We start from the raw sequence: 18138 nt of genomic DNA, 5'->3' as shown, positions 1-18138 counted from the left end.
ATTTTAATGCACATATCAATTTATTTGAAATATTTCGAACAATCGAAATTATTATTTTTTTAATTTTATTTTAAGGCCATATACATATGTAGAATATTGACAGAAAATTTTTTCAAAGTTGCTTTTTATAGAAAGTTTTGTCAAAATTTTATTTCTATAAAAAAATTTATTCAAAATTTTATTACTATAGAAATATTTTTTCTATAGAAAATTTAGTCAAAATTTTATTTCTATAGAAAATTGAGTCAAAATTTTGTTTCTATAGAATATTTTGCAAAATTTTATTTCTATAGAAAATTTTGCAAAAATTTGTTTGTTACACAAAAATTTTTTCAAAATTTTATTTCTATTGTTAATTTTATTTCTATAAAAATTTAAGTCAAAATTTTATTTCTATAGAAAATTTTGCCACAATTTTATAGTAATAGATTTTTTTATTAGAAAATTTGGTCAAAATTTTATTTCTATAGAAAATTTGGTCAAATTTTATTTCTATAGAAAATTTTGTCAAAATTTTATTTCTATAAAAAATTTAGTCAAAATTTTGTTTCTGTAGAATATTTTGCAGAATTTTATTTACTACACAAATTTTTTTCTAAAATTGTATTTTTATTGATAATTTTTTCATAATTTTATTTCTATATATTTGGTCAAAATTTGATTTCTATAGAAAATTTTGCCAAAATTTTATTTCTGTAGAAATATTTGCAAAATTTTATTTCTATAGTTACTAGACCAAATTTCCAAAATTGTATGCTCACTGATAATCACTGCTAAGTCGAAAACTTGTTGAAATGACTCAAATTTTCAAAATTTTCAATGAATGAATCATAAATGCATTTTTGCGAAATTGTCTAAAAAAATGCCCGCCTGACTTTAGATATTCCTTGCATTTTTATTTTTTGTTAAAATTGTGTTACGTCCCATAACGTTAGATTTAAATTTTAAGTACATAGATTTTGTAGAAGTATATTCAATTTTGTCTAAATCGATTCAGATTCAAATTCATGCATATGGGAATATAAACCTTTATATAGCTCGCAACAAATTTAAAGGATTTGAGATAGTATCAATAATTTTGGTTCACATATACATATAATGTTGGTATCTTCTCATATTATGATGGGTATTATATCATTAAGTTATTTATTAAACATTGCCCTAAATTTGAAATATGGAGTTCAATTGGCATCTAATGTTAAATTAAGACCTGTTTTTGCACACATAAATAAATACGATACTTTATATCGATCCACTTACGGTACCCCCACAATAGAACTACAAATTAGTGGTATTAAAATGAGATTTAGTTATATTACCCGGAGTCGACTCCGGAGTCGAGTTGATGAAAAATGCTGGAGTCGGAGTCGAGCAAAATTGGCTCGACTCCACAGCCCTGGCGGACACATGTGGCTTTTTGGAAAAGAGATCGATTTAGCAATCGGTGCTTTGCCGAATGAAAATTTTTAAAAAACTGTTTTTTCAAAATTGCTTATATTGGGATGAAAATAACTCCTATACCGGTTGACCATATACAATTATGGGGGCTATATACAATTATGAACTTCATATGGACCAATTTTTGTGTGATTGAGGATCGATTTAGCTGAGGGCTATATATAACTATAGACCGATATGGACCTTCTTAGGCATGGTTGTTAACGGCCATATAAAGGGTGATTCTTTTGAGGTTAGGATTTTCATGCATTAGTATTTGACAGATCACGTGGGATTTCAGACATGGTGTCAAAGAGAAAGATGCTCAGTATGCTTTGACATTTCATCATGAATAGACTTACGATCTGCCACAACGTCGAATTTTCAGTGAATGGGCCCTAGAAAAGTTGGCAGAAAATCCGCTTTTTTATCGACAAATTTTGTTCAGCGTTGAGGCTCATTTCTGGTTGAATGGCTACGTAAATAAGCAAAATTGCCGCATTTGGAGTGAAGAGCAACCAGAAGCCGTTCAAGAACTGCCCATGCATCCCGAAAAATGCACTGTTTGGTGTGGTTTGTACGCTGGTGGAATCATTGGACCGTATTTTTTCAAAGATGCTGTTGGACGCAACGTTACGGTGAATGGCGATCGCTATCGTTCGATGCTAACAAACTTTTTGTTGCCAAAAATGGAAGAACTGAACTTGGTTGACATGTGGTTTCAACAAGATGGCGCTACATGCCACACAGCTCGCGATTCTATGGCCATTTTGAGGGAAAACTTCGGAGAACAATTCATCTCAAGAAATGGACCGGTAAGTTGGCCACCAAGATCATGCGATTTGACGCCTTTAGACTATTTTTTGTGGGGCTACGTCAAGTCTAAAGTCTACAGAAATAAGCCAGCAACTATTTCAGCTTTGGAAGACAACATTTCCGAAGAAATTCGGGCTATTCCGGCCGAAATGCTCGAAAAGTTGCCCAAAATTGGACTTTCCGAATGGACCACCTAAGACGCAGCCGCGGTCAACATTTAAATGAAATTATCTAAATTTAAATGAAATTACTAGCACAATGTACCAAATTTCAACTGACTCGGATGATATTTGCTCCTCCAAATCTCGGGATCGGTTTATATGGGGGCTATATAAAATTATGGGCCGATTTCGACCAATTTTTGCATGGGTGTTTGAGGCCATATATTAACATCACGTACCAAATATCAAGTGAATCAGATAAATTTTGGTCTTCCAAAAGGCTCCGGAGGTCAAATCTGGTGATCGGTTTATATGGGGCTATATATAATTATCGACCGATGTGGACCACTTTTTGCATAGTTGTTAGAGACCATATACTAACACAATGTACCAAATTTCAGCCGGATCGGATGAAATGTTCTTCTCTTAGAGGCTTCGTAAGCCAAATTTGGGGGTCCGTTTATATGGGGGCTATACGTAAAAGTGGACCGATATGGCCCATTTGCAATTCCATCTGACCTACATCAATAACAACTACTTGTGCCAAGTTTCAAGTCGATAGCTTGTTTCGTTCGGAAGTTAGCGTGATTTCAACAGACGGACGGACGGACGGACATGCTCAGATCGACTCAGAATTTCACCACGACCCAGAATATATATACTTTATGGGGTCTTAGAGCAATATTTCGATGTGTTACAAACGGAATTACAAAGTTAATATACCCCCATCCTATGGTGGAGGGTATAAAAACAAGGATCCGTCCAAAAACGAGCCTTTCAGATCAAAAATACTGACCCCACTTTGTCAAAATGTTGCAAGAAAAAATTGCGGAGCCCATATATCGCAAAAATATATATAAAAGATATTCGCACACGCACGCGATCTTTTTTATAGGGGTTTACAAGTTCTATCCAGCAAAGAAAAAATCATAATTTCGATGATCGGTTCATAATTGCGGATTTTACAGCTAAAACAAAATTGCATACCCCCGAGGTGACCAACTTTCAAGGCCTACAGGTCAGCCCGTGCACCCACTAGGGACCCATAAACTTGCAAACATAGAGGAAAGCGCCTCAGCTTTCACGCAAAAAAAAAATTATGTTGATATCTTTATCCGTTCAAAAGTTCCAGAATTATTTCCAAATAAAAAAGCGAAGCCAAATCGACGGTTTCATACTTTTACCTGGAGACTATCTTCATATAAGACAAATATTTATGTTGAAAATTCGGACTGCCTCGCAAACCAACCTTGATAACAGGAGTTCTGTTATCGTGTAATTCACCGAAATGTGAATTTGGTAAAGCACCTAAGGAGACCGACACTGAGGGATTAGTAAAAACAATGGCATCTTGGATCTCATAGTGCAAAGTAGAGGTGTGCGCGTGAGGGAGTTTTCACGCACGCTCACAAATTCAAAATGTCATTCACGCACAATCACGCACGCCTGTTTTAGAATTGCTCACACTCACGCACGCTCACGAATGAATTCGTAACATTCACGCACGATCACGCACGTCCGTTCTTGAATTGCTCACACTCACGCACGCTCACGAATGAATTCGTAACATTCACGCACGATCACGCACGCCCGTTTTGGAATTGCTCACACTCACGCACGCTCACGAATGAATTCGTAACATTCACGCACGAAGGTTTTTATTGATTCACGCTCACTCACGTTCACGAACCAAAATCCTGCAAAGATAAACACTCACGATTGCAGAATAGTGACTACCGCACGCTCACGACGGGATATATCAACTCACGCACGTTCACGAACAACAAACTTATTCACGCACACTCACGATTCGAAAAAAACTACTCACGCACGTTCACGAACAATGAAACGTACTTCCACACACTCACGATTCATAAAAAAACTATTCACGCACGCTCACGATGTAAAATGCAACTCACGCACGTTCACGACTATTATACTTACAAAACAAACGAAAAAATGTAATTCACGAATGAGTACGAACTTAAAAACTTACTCACTCTCGCTCGTGATACAAATGAGCTACCCACACAAATTCGCCAAAATATTTCTAATTAAAAATCTGAAGTTGAAAACGTACTCAATTAAAAAATTAACAGATACAATTAACATTTTAATCAAATCAAAATATAAATTCAATTAAAATTTGGATTGATTTTGGCCGAAAAACTTAATTAATTTTTAATTGAGGCAATCAATGATTTATAGTGTTATTGTTTACTTATTTTATTTTTTATTATATTATATTTACATATATTATAATTATACTATATAGAATTATTTTTTTTACATCTAAGCCAAAATTTAATGAACCAATGAAACCAATTATTTCCGAAAATTATTAATTTTTTATTAATTTTTATACTGTGGTACAGGGTATAATAAGTTTGTGCATTTGTATGTAACGCCAAGAAGGAAAAGTCTGAGACCCATCGTTTAGTATACCGATCGTCTTAGAATTAAATTCTGAGTCGATTTAGCGATGTCCGTCTGTCTGTCTGTCTGTTGGTGTATTTTTGTGTGCAAAGTACAGCTCGCAGTTTTAGTCCGATTGTCCTAAAATTTGGTATAGGGTCCTGTTTCGGCTCAAAGACGATCCCTATTGATTTTGGAAAAAATCGGTTCAGATTTAGATATAGCTGCCATATATATTTTTCACCGATCTGGTCATAATTGGCGTGTATATCAACCGATCTTCCTCAAATAACGTACATCCGAATATTTTATGAGTCTCGAAAAACTTGCCAAATATCAGCCAAATCGGTTCAGATTTAGATATACCTCCCATATATAGCTTTCGCCCGATTTACACTTATTTTCCCACAGAGGCCAATTTTTTGCTCCGATTTAGTTGAAATTTTGCATAGGGAGTAGAATTAGCATTGTAACTATGCGTGCCAAATTTGGTTGAAATCGGTTCAGATTTAGATATAGCTCCCATATATAGCTTTCGCCCGATATGAACTTATATGGCCCCAGAAGCCAGAGTTTTACCCCACTTTGCTTAACATTTTGCACAAGAAGAACGTGAATTTCATCGTGAGCGTGAATTTTTCGTGAATGTGAGTTTCTTCGTGAGCGTGAATTTTCTCGTGAGCGTGAATTTTTCGTGAACGTGAATTTTTTCGTGAACGTGAATGTCATCGTGAGTGTGAAGTTTTCGTGAATGTGAATTTCTTCGTGAACGTGAATTTCTTCGTGAGCGTGAATTTCTTCGTGAGCGTGAATTTTGTCGTGAGCGTGAATTGTTCGTGAATGTGAATTTTTTCGTGAACGTGAATTTTGTCGTGAGCGTGATTTTGAAAAAAATTTACTCACGCACATTCACGAACAGAATTTGATGTTCACGCACGATCACGCACGACACATTTTTGTTCAGTCCCATTCACGCACATTCACGTGATTTGGTCAAAATTTCATTCACGAATGACGTGACTCACGCGTGAATCACGCGTGTCACGAAAATTTCGTGTCACGCGCACACCTCTAGTGCAAAGGTAGTGTGTGAAATATCGAAACGATGAGCTCTCACTGATAGAAGCTTCTTAACGCTTCGACATCCTCTCCGAAACTAGTGAAGATGATGTATTTATACGTCAGAGCCACCGTAATGCGATGATAAGCATGCCGGCGCTTCACGGGGAATGGACAAAAGTATCTCAGTGTCAATTTCGTACAACGTGTGATGACTTTGTTGGCCATTTGAAGGCCATAATTCGTGCCAAGGGTAACCAATTCTAACCAACCTTAAGCTATTCTAAAATTTTATGTTATTTCCGTATTTTTATTTTCTTTTTAACAATAGAATAAAAAAATTATACCTCTTTGCTTTGCTGCATTACATATCATCTACCCTGTATATCCATTTCGGAGGATTACTAAAACATGGTTATTTTATTGTGGTAGCCACCGTGGTGCAATGTTTAGCATGCCCGCCTTGCATACACAAGGTCGTGGGTTTGATGCTTGCTTCGACCGAACACCAAAAAAGTTTTTCAGCGGTGGATTATCCCACCTCGGTAATGCTGGTGACATTTCTGAGGCTTTCAAAGTTTCTCTAAGTGGTTTCACTGCAATGTGGAATGCCGTTCGGACTCGGCTATAAAAAGGAGGTCCCTTGTCATTGAGCTTAACATGGAATCGGGCAGCACTCAGTGATAAGAGAGAAGTTCACCAATGTGGTATCACAATGGACTGAATAGTCTAAGTGAGCCTGATACATCGGGCTGCCACCTAACCTAATACTTGGCTGTGTTGAATTTACTTACTTACTTACTTATTGCTCAAAGTGTGTACTTATTAAGGATGCATGCTTATTTTCTTTATTGATTTATAAAAATATTAGGGCCATTAACAAAGTACTGTCTTATCTAAGGCTAATCTTATTCTAGATGAGAATTTCGGGAAAATTATGACAATTGTGAATGTAAAATGGTATTGAAACTTATCCTAATTTAAATCTAAATCAGTTCAGTTCCTTGTATTGCTTTTAACATAGAATCTCACTTGAATTCAAGCTCTAAGTTTCTTGATTATCCAATCTGTGTATAGACCAACACGAGCATAAACACCAGGCCAACCTTCAAGACCACAGCGGCGACCGAATGAAACAATTCCTTCCAAAATCCAAACACCGTTACGATAGGACATCAGAGGAGCTCCGGAATCACCACGACAACTATCTTCATTGGCCACAGTACCTCCAGCACACATATGAGTCGATTCAATACTCAAACCATATTTCCCATACTGTTGACGACAGAATTTCTGATCGGCCAAAGCTACATTGACTTTTTGTTTTATCGGACTACTTGATCTAGTCTCTGTTGCACCCCATCCGGCAACGGTCAGCTTTGTATCAGTCTTAAGATTATACGGTGGCACAACTGAAGACAAACATATCGGTCTAATAGTGTTGGAATAACGGACATTACTCTCCAAACGCAACAGAGCTATATCATTTACTGGAGTCTTTTGCTGTTTGTAATTCTCATGAACGATTTTCTCTACGATACGCCAACGTTGATTGTCTTCACTAAAAATGAAATTTTTCGTATAATCGATAAGGCCCAAACGTGCAGCAATTCTGAACTTGTCAAAGGTAGAGAGCGAGAGAGAGAGAGAGAGCGAATAAATCTATCCATAGCATTAAGAATAGAGAGATTTTGGACTTACAGTTCTCCTTTTTGTTTCACCACAGCTCCCACCACACAATGAGCTGCTGTTATCACATATCGAGCATTTATAAGTGAGCCAGCACAAACCGATTCTTTGGTAGGATCTGCAAAAAATTGATAATTTCATTTACATTATTTTAGATAATTTCATTAAATCGGAATAAATCCTCAAACTGTATATATGAACACAATAAAGTTTTATAAAAAATTTTATTTCATTAAATTCTCTTGTAAAGTATTCACAGAAAATTTAATTAAAATATTTATCGAAATTTTTATTGAATTTTTAAATGCAGTTGAAAAAATTTATTTGAAATTCTTGGAGTACATTTTAATTATTTTAGTATTATTATTTTTGTATACCCTCCACCATAGGATGGGGGTATATTAACTTTGTCATTCCGTTTGTAACACATCGAAATATTGCTCTAAGACCCCATAAAGTATATATATTCTGGGTCGTGGTGAAATTCTGAGTCGATCTGAGCATGTCCGTCCGTCTGTTGAAAGCACGCTAACCTCCGAACGAAACAAGCCATCGACTTGAAACTTGGCACAAGTAGTTGTTATTGATGTAGGTCGGATGGTATTGCAAATGGGCCATATAGCCCCGATATAAACGGACCCCCAAATTTGGTTTGCGATTGCTCTAAGAAAAGCAAATTTCATCCGATGCGGCTGAAATTTGATACGTGATGTTAGTATGTGGCCTCTAACAACCATGCAAAAATTGGTCCATATCGGTCCACTTTTACGTATAGCCCCCATATAAACGGACCCCCAAATTTGGCTTGCGATTGCTCTAAAAGAAGCAAATTTCATCCGATGAAGCTGAAATTTGGTACATGGTGTTAGTATACGGTCTCTAACAACCATACAAAAATTGGTCCATATCGGTCTACTTTTACGTATAGCCCCCATATAAACGGACCCCCAAATTTGGCTTGCGATTGCTCTAAAAGAAGCACATTTTATCCGATACGACTGAAATTTGGTACATGGTATAAGTATATGGTATCTAACAACCATGCAAAAATTGGTCCATATCGGTCCATAATTATATATAGCCCCCATATAAACCGATCTCCAGATTTGAACTCCGAAGCCTCTTAGAGGAGCAAAATTCATCCGATCCGGTTGAAATTTGGTACGTGGTGTTAGTATATGGTCTCTAACAACCATGCAAACATTGGTCCATATCGGTCCATAATTATATATAGCCCCCATATAAACCGATTCCCAAATTTGGTTTGCGGATCCTCTAAGAGAAGCAAATTTCATCCCATTCGGCTGAAATTTGGTACATGGTATTAGTATATAGTCTCTAAGAACCATTAAAAAATTGGTCCATATCAGTCCATAATTATATATAGCCCCTATATAAACCGATCCCCAGATTTGAACTCCGGAGCCACTTGGACGAGCAAAATTCATTCGATCCGGTTGAAATTTGCAACGTGGTGTTAATATATGGCCGCTAATAACCATGCCAAAATTGGTCCATATCGGTCTATAGTTATATATAGCCGATCCCCAATCACACAAAAATTGGTCCATAATCATGCTTGCCACTCGAGCAAAAATAATCTAGCAAAATTTTATTCCTATAAAAAATTTAGACAAAATTTTATTTCTATAGAAAATTTTGGCAAAATTTTATTTCTATAGAAAATGTTGTCAAAATTTTAATTCTATAGAGAATGTTGTCAAAATTTTAAATATTTTGAAAATTTTGTAAAAATTTTATTTCTATAGAAAATTTTGTTAAAATCGTATTTCTATAGAAAATTTTGACCAAATTTTACTTCTATAGAAAATGTTGTCAAAATTTTATTTTGTCAAAATTTTATTTCTATAGAAAATTCTGTCAAATTTAATTATATACGTATTTAATGGGCCATTTTAGTTTAATATATACCACTTATGGACTACGTGGTATATATTACGGCATTAGGAATTTTTAAGATATCTTGTCATCGGCAAAAGTTATCGCAACCCAAGTAATTCGATTGTGGATGACAGTCTTCAGCAGAAGTTTCTACGCAATCCATGGTGGAGGGTACATAAGCTTCGGCCTGGCCGAACTTACGGCCGTATATACTTGTTTTTGTTTTTCTTTTTTAAAATTTTCATTGAAATTTTTATAGAAAAGTTTAATAGAAAATTCTGATTGAATATTTTATAAAAACAAAACAATTGATTGACATTTGTGTTGAAAAGTTTAATTGAAATTTTCGTACAAAATTCTGATTGCAATTTTTATAGAAGCAAACAAATTTGATTGACATTTTTTTAATTGACATTTTTATAAAAAAATTGTCACTTATTTCAATTGAAATTTTTATTAAAAAAAAAAACTGAAATTTATATATGAAATTTCATTTCATTAAAATTTTAGCAATAAATTTTAACTGAAATATTTATAGAAAATTTTAATTGAAATATTTATAGAAATATATGATTGAAATATTTTTATAAATTTCATTAAATCTTTTGGAGAAAATGTTGATGGAAATTTGAATAAAAATTTTTCAGAGAAATTTGTTATAAAAAAATTCATTGAAACTTTTATAGAAAATTTCAATGAAAATTTATTCATTTTAAATTCTATGAACATTTAAATGAAATGTTTATAAAAAATGTTAATTGTCATTTCTATACAAAATTTTAATTGAGGTCGTTTATAGAAATTTTTACTAGAAACTTTAATAAAAAATGTATTTGAAAGTTTTATAGAAATTTTCATTGAATGTTTTTTGTTTTTTTTGTAGCAAATTTTTATAGAAAAGGTTAATTGGAATTTTCGTAGAAAATTCTGATTGAAAATTTTATAAAAACAAAACAATTGATTGAAATTTTTATTGAAAAGTTTAAATGAAATTTTCGTAGAAAATTCTGATTGAAATTTTTATAATTTTTCTTTTATGAATTTTTTATAATTTTTCTTTTATGAAATTTTTATAGAAAATTTTACTGGACATTTTTATAAAAAAACATGTCACTTATTTGAATTGAAATTTTTATAAAAAAAACTGAAATTTATATAGGGCATTTCATTGATATTTTAGCAATAAATTTTAACTGAAATATTTATAGAAAATTTTAATTGAAATATTTATAGAAATGTATGATTGAAATATTTATATAAATTTCATTAAATCTTTTGGAGAAAATATCGAAATTTGAATAAAAAATTTTCAGAGAAATTTATTATAAAAAAAAATCATTGAAACTTTTATAGAAAATTTCAATGAAAATTTATTCATTTTAAATTCTATGAACATTTAAATGAAATGTTTATAAAAAATGTTAATGAAATGTTTATAAAATATGTTAATTGTCATTTCTATACAAAATTTTAATTGAGGTCTTTTATAGAAATTTTTATTAGAAACTTTAATAAAAAATTTAATTGAAAGTTTTATAGAAATTTTCATTGTTTTTTTTTGTAGCAATTTTTATACAAAATTTTAGTTGAAATTTTGTAAAAAAATAAAATAAAAATCTCATTAAAATATTTATAAAAATGAAATTTGATTTTTATAAAAAATTTAAACTCCTTGAAATTTTTTTAAAGAAATTTCGTCGACATTGTAAATTGAAAATTTTATAGAAATAGTAAATGTTTGAAATTTTTCATACAAAACTTCATTGATTTCTTTACAGAAAATTTTCATTTTAATATTTATAGATACTTTGGAATAATATTTTTATAGAAAATTTTCAATTCACATTGAATTCTTTTTGAATTTAATATTTTATAGAAAATTTCAACGTGAATGCAATTATAGAAAATGTAAATTGAAATTTTTAAGAAAATTTTAAGAAAATCTTTACTTAAATTCTTATAGAAAATTTCCGTGGATTTTTATAGAATTTTTGATTGAAATTTCTCTGAAGTTTTTATTGGAAAGATTTTTTTAGGTGAATATTTCGATAAAAATATGTGTAGAACAAGAAAATAAAAATATCATTGAAATATTTATAAAAATTAAATATTATTTAATACTTATAGAAAATTGTATTTAATAAAAATTGTTCTAAAAGTAAATTCATTGAAAAAATTTTAATTGAAATTGCCATAGAAAATTTCACTCAAATTTGTATAGAAAATTTAATCGAAATCGAAATTCTATAAAGAATATTTTAATGGAAATTTTTACTAAAAACTTGAAATTTTTACTGAACACATGAACATTTTTTATGGAAAATTTTATATGAAATTTTACAGAAATTTTTATAGAATATTTTGCGGAGATTTTTAAATTAAATAATTAAATTTTTTGAAATTTTACTAGAAATTTTTGAAATTAAAAAAAAAAACTTTAATTAAGGTTTTTATAGAAACCATTTTGAAATATTTACAGAATTTTTTTATTGAACACATGAAAAATTTTTATAGAAAATTTTATACGAAATTTTCATAGAATTTTTTTTTATTTATTTATTGATAATTAATATAAGCTTGTATACAATAGAATACTAGGATATATACAAATTTAAAGAAATTAGTTTTAGCGACTTTGCAACTTGAATACTTACAAAAGATTTTGATATTACAATCAATTGTTTATAAATGAATAAACGATCGAAGGAAAAAGCAAAAAACCTTACAAACAAATTTTATAAAAAAAAACTACTATATTCCATAGAAAATTTTAGACGAAATTTTATATGAAATTTTAATGAAATTCTTATAGAATATTTTGCGCTATTTTTTTTTAAATTTAATTAATTGATTTAATTGAAATTTTACTAGCAAATTTTAATTGAAATTTCTACAAAAAAAAATATAGAAACGAATTTGAAATATTTACAGAAATTTCATTGAAAGTTTTGTAAGAAATTGTAATTGTAATTATTATAAAAAATTTCATTGGAATTTATATAGAAAGTTATTGAACATTTGAAAATTTTATAGGAAATTTTTTTAATTTAATAGAAAAATTTTATTGCAATTTTAATTGAAAATTTCATTTAGTCAATTGAAATTTATTACAGAAACCGTCATTGAATTTATTATAGAAAATTTTCACTGGAACTATAGAAAATTCATTAATTCAAAATTTTGTTTTAATTTAAATGAAATTTAATTTAATTTTTTTAGATAATTTTTATTTAAATTTTTAGGAAAGTTTAAAGAATTTTTATTGAAATTTTTAAAGAAAATTTTAATTTAATTTTATAATTTTAATTTTATAAAGAAGATTTAATTGACTTATTTTTAAAAATTGTATACAAATTTTTATAGAAAATTTTATGTGAAATTTTACTGAAAATTTTATAGAATATTTTGCGCTAATTTTTTTAAATTTGATAAATTGAATTTATTGAAATTTTACTAGAAAATTTTGATTGAAAGTTTTATAGAAAATTTTAATTGAAATTTTTACAAAAAAAAAAATATAGAAACGATTTTGAAATATTTACATACATTTCATTGAAAGTAATTGTAATTATTATGAAAAAATTTATATAGAAAGTTATTGAACATTTAAAAATTTTATAGAAATTTTTTTTATTTTAATAGAAAAATATTATTGCAATTTCAATGAAAATTTTAATTGAAAATTTCATTTAGTCAATTGAAATTTTTTACAGAAACCGTCATTGAATTTATTATAGAAAATTTTCCCTGGAACTATAAAAAATTCATTAATTCATTTAATTTTTTTCGATAATTTTTTATTTAAATTTTTAGAAATGTTTTTAAGAATTTTTATTGAAATTTTTAAAGAAAATGTTCAGTGAACATTTTGTAAAAAAGATTTATTTGACTTATTTTTAAAATTTTTTTACAAATCTTAATTAACATTTTTATAGAAATTTTCATTTATTTTGATTGAAAATTTTATAGAAAGTTTTATTTGTATTTTTTTAAATTTTTATATAAATTTTCATTTATTTAATTTAAATTTTTAAGAACAGTTTGATATTGAAATATTTGTACAAAACTGACTAAAATATTTGTAAACAATTTTGATAGACATTTTTATGGAGAATTTTGATTGAAATATTTAAAGAAATTTTACTGAAACCATTATAGAAAATTCCATTGATATTTTTATAGAAGTTTTTCATAAAAATTTGTTTTCTTTAAAATTATTCAATTTCAATGTGATGAAAATACGTATCATAGACATTTTTGTAGAAACTGCATTAAGAACTTCTAAAAAAATTTCATTGAATTTTAAAAAAAAATTTTCAATGACATTTAAAACCAACTGCATATATATTAAAGGGTGATTTGTTAAGAGCTTGATAACTTTTTTAAAAAAAAAACGCATAAAATTTGCAAAATCTCATCGGTTCTTTATTTGAAACGTTAGATTGGTCCATGACATTTACTTTTTGAAGATAATTTCATTTAAATGTTGACCGCGGCTGCGTCTTAGGTGGTCCATTCGGAAAGTCCAATTTTGGGCAACTTTTTCGAGCATTTCGGCCGGAATAGCCCGAATTTCTTCGGAAATGTTGTCTTCCAAAGCTGGAATAGTTGCTGGCTTATTTCTGTAGACTTTAGACTTGACGTAGCCCCACAAAAAATAGTCTACAGGCGTCAAATCGCATGATCTTGGTGGCCAACTTACCGGTCCATTTCTTGAGATGAATTGTTCTCCGAAGTTTTCCCTCAAAATGGCCATAGAATCGCGAGCTGTGTGGCATGTAGCGCCATCTTGTTGAAACCACATGTCAACCAAGTTCAGTTCTTCCAATTTTGGCAACAAAAAGTTTGTTAGCATCGAACGATAGCGATCGCCATTCACCGTAACGTTGCGTCCAACAGCATCTTTGAAAAAATACGGTCCAATGATTCCACCAGCGTACAAACCACACCAAACAGTGCATTTTTCGGGATGCATGGGCAGTTCTTGAACGGCTTCTGGTTGCTCTTCACTCCAAATGCGGCAATTTTGCTTATTTACGTAGCCATTCAACCAGAAATGAGCCTCATCGCTGAACAAAATTTGTCGATAAAAAAGCGGATTTTCTGCCAACTTTTCTAGGGCCCATTCACTGAAAATTCGACGTTGTGGCTCGTTAGTAAGTCTATTCATGATGAAATGTCAAAGCATACTGAGCATCTTTTTTTTTGACACCATGTCTGAAATCCCACGTGATCTGTCAAATACTAATGCATGAAAATCCTAACCTCAAAAGAATCACCCTTTATTTATTGTGACCGTGGCGCTCCTATTGAGGAACTTTGTAAACGTTAGATTGGCCATCGTGGATTTTCCAAATCAATAGCAAACATTTGGAAAATCCTCTGCTGTCTTTTTTGGATTTTCCAAAAATTCGATACCTATAAAACATTCCTTCAAATCTTCATGGATTTTCCCCAACAAATTCCATTGGGTTTTCCATTAGAACTTACCCGTCTTTGAATATTCCAGAAATGCCATCCAGGGAAATTCATTAGTATCACTTCCTCCCAAGATGCGATTACTAATAAATTCTCCACCACAAGTTGGTGGCTCCGGCAATAGAGAATCCTCCACTTCTCTCGACACAGGCCTCAATACAGTTCTACCGACTGGCATTGGTGAGGAAGGGAAAAAATTGACTGTAGTACGCCACCATGATGATCTCTTGGCCATCTCTCCATCATCCGTAGCGGTAATCTCTGCGGCATCTTCATTTCCAGCACTTCTTGAAACAAAACCGGTATCACTGGAACAACAAACCATTGGCGTTTTACCAAATCCACCGCCACATGCAGAGGCCAATATGAATTCCCTGTCGCTATTCAGGAGAACTTGACAATCATGAATAGAAACACATGTGCCAAGGCGTCTGTTGGGATTTTCACAGCGTCTGTTGGCCTGACCTAGAGGAAGTGTAAAACCAGATAAAGGTGAGTTGAAATGGAATTGCAACTATGAAACAAAAGTAATGGTTTAGAGTTTTTATTGGCGTTCTTGGGGAAACCCCCTTGCAAGGAAATAAACTCAAGCGAATGGTTAATGATGATGAATTAATCTAGCCGCAGGTATTTGCAGTTTGGTTTGTTTTTAACACGTTATATGTATTTTTTATTTTGTGGTTTTCTAGAGTTCTTTTCGAATATTCTGTTTATTTTGTTTCATGTTTTCAGTGGCTTTATTTTTATAGCTTCAAGATTTAATTGACATATACTAAATTTGTAATTTCATTGGTAACGAATTTCTTGTCTACAGAAAATTTTGTCTAATTATCTCCCTATAGAAATTCTGTCAAAATATTTTGGCTATAAGAACTTTTAATTTTTTTTATAAAAATTTCTTACCTATGTGAAATTTTATCAAAATTTCTAATCTATGGGTAATATTGTCAAAATTTCTTTTCTATAGCAAATTTTGTCAAAATTTTTTGTATACAGAAAATGTTGTCAAAATTTCTTATCTATGGGAAATTTTGTCAAAATTTCTTGCATAGGTAATTTTGTCAAAATTTTTTATCTATGGGAAATTTTGTCAAAATTTCTTGCCTATGGGAAATTTTATCAACATTTCTTGTCTATAAGAAAGTTTTTCAAAATTTCTTATCCATGGGAAATTTTATCAACATTTCTTGTCTATAAGAAAGTTTTTCAAAATTTCTTATCCATGGGAAATTTTATCAACATTTCTTGTCCATAAGAAAGTTATTCAAAATTTCTTATCCATGGGAAATATTGTAAAAATTTCTTGTATAAAGGAAATTTTGCCAAAATTTCTTATCTATAGGAAATTTTGTCAAAATGTCTTATCTATGGAAAATTTTGTCAACATTTTTTGTCTATGCGAAATTTTGTCAAAATTTTTTGTCTACAGGGAATTTTGTCAAAATTTCTGCTCTATAGAGAATTTTATCAAAATTTTTTTCAATAGGAATTTTTGTCAAAATTTGCTGTCTATAGGAAATTTTTGTCAAAATTTCTTGTCTATAGGAAATTGTTGTCAAAATTTCTTTTTTATAGGACATTTTGTCAAAATTTCTCACCTATGGAAAATTTTGTAAACATTTCTTTTCTATAAAAAATTTTGTCAAAATGTCTTTTCTATTGGAAATTTTGTCAAAATCTCGTATCCATGGGAAATTTTGTTAAAATTTTTTATCTATAGGAAATTTTGTCAACATTTTTAAATATAGGAAATTTAGTCAAAATTCCTTGCCTACGGAAATTTTGTCAAAACTTCTTGTCTACAGGAAATTTTGTCAAAATTTCTTATCTATGGGAAAAAATTTCTTGCCTATAGGAAATTTTGTTAAAATTTCTTATCTATAGGTAATTTTGTCAAATTTTCTTGTCTATGGGAAATTTTGTCAACAGTTTTTGTCTATATGAAAGTTTTCCAAAATTTCTTTTCTATAGCAAATTTTGTCAAAATTTCTGTTCTACAGCAAATTTTGTCAAAATTTCTTTTCTATAGGAAATTTTGACAAAATTTCTTATCTATGGGAATTTTTGCCAAAATTTCTTACCTATGGGAAATTTTGCCAAAATTTCTTTTCTATAGACAATTTTATCAAAACTTCTTTTCTACAAGGAATTTTGTCAAAATTTCTGGTCCATAGAGAATTTTATCAAAATTTTTTGTCTATAGGAATTTTTGTCAAAATTTGCTGTCCCTAGGAAATTTTTGTCAAAATTTCTTGTCTATTGGAAATTGTTGTCAAAATTTCTTTTTTATAGGAAATTTTGCCAACATTTCTCACCTATGGGAAATTTTGTAAACATTTCTTTTCTATAATAAGTTTTGTTAAAATTTCTTTTTTATAGGAAATTTTGCCAACATTTCTCACCTATGGGAAATTTTGTAAACATTTCTTTTCTATAATAAATTTTGTTAAAATTTCTTTTCTATAGGAAATTTTGTCAAAATTTCTTGTCTATGGGAAATTTTGTCAAAATTTCTTTTCTATAAGAAATTTTGTCAAAATTTCTTGTCTATGGAAAATTTTTCCAAAATTTCTTGTCTATTTTGTTAAAATTTTTATATACAGGAAATTTAGTCAAAATTCCTTGCCCACGGGAAATTTTGTCAAAATTTCTTGTCTATGGGAAATTTTATCAAAATTTCTTGCCTATAGGAAATTTTGTTAAAATTTCTGATCTATAGGTAATTTTGTCAAATTTTCTTGTCGATAGGAAATTTTGTCAACAGTTTTTGTCTATAAGAAAGTTTTTCAAAATTTCTTTTCTATAGCAAATTTTGACAAAATTTCTTTTCTATAGGAATTTTTGCCAAAATTTCTTTTCTATAGAAAATTTTGTCAAAATTTCTTAGCTATTGGTAATTTTGTCAAATTTTCTTGTCTATGGGAAATTTTGTCATCAGTTTTTGTTTATAAGAAAGCTTTTCAAAATTTCTTGTCCATAGGTAATTTTGTCAAAATTTCTTGCCTATGGGAAATTTGATCAACATTTCTTGTCTATAAGAAAGTTTTTCAAAATTTCTTATCCATGGGAAATTTTGCCAAAATTTCTTATCTATAAGAAATTTTGTCAAAATGTCTTATCTATGGGAAATTTTGTCAACATTTTGTGTCTATGGGAAATTTTGTCAACATTTCTTGTCTAC

At 30.1% G+C, this 18138-nt stretch overlaps 1 protein-coding gene across 1 annotated transcript in view; it reads right to left on the bottom strand.

The window, feature by feature from the left end:
* Window positions 1-6710: 6710 nt before the first annotated feature.
* LOC142234717 (transmembrane protease serine 9-like) overlaps window positions 6711-18138 on the bottom strand; it is a 67366-nt gene continuing 55938 nt past the window's right edge. The window contains exons 6-8 of the mRNA XM_075305890.1: window positions 14970-15422; window positions 7590-7695; window positions 6711-7500 (exon numbers count right to left, since the gene is read on the bottom strand). Of these exons, the coding sequence (XP_075162005.1) occupies window positions 6927-7500; window positions 7590-7695; window positions 14970-15422 (1133 nt within the window). The 3' untranslated portion in view covers window positions 6711-6926. The remainder of the gene's footprint in view (window positions 7501-7589; window positions 7696-14969; window positions 15423-18138) is intronic.

This window comes from Haematobia irritans, chromosome 1 (genome assembly GCF_050003625.1).
Source record: "Haematobia irritans isolate KBUSLIRL chromosome 1, ASM5000362v1, whole genome shotgun sequence".
In the NCBI taxonomy this organism is placed as follows: domain Eukaryota; kingdom Metazoa; phylum Arthropoda; class Insecta; order Diptera; family Muscidae; genus Haematobia; species Haematobia irritans.
Note: the sequence above shows the minus strand (reverse complement) of the source record. Positions and strands in the feature narration are given on the sequence as shown.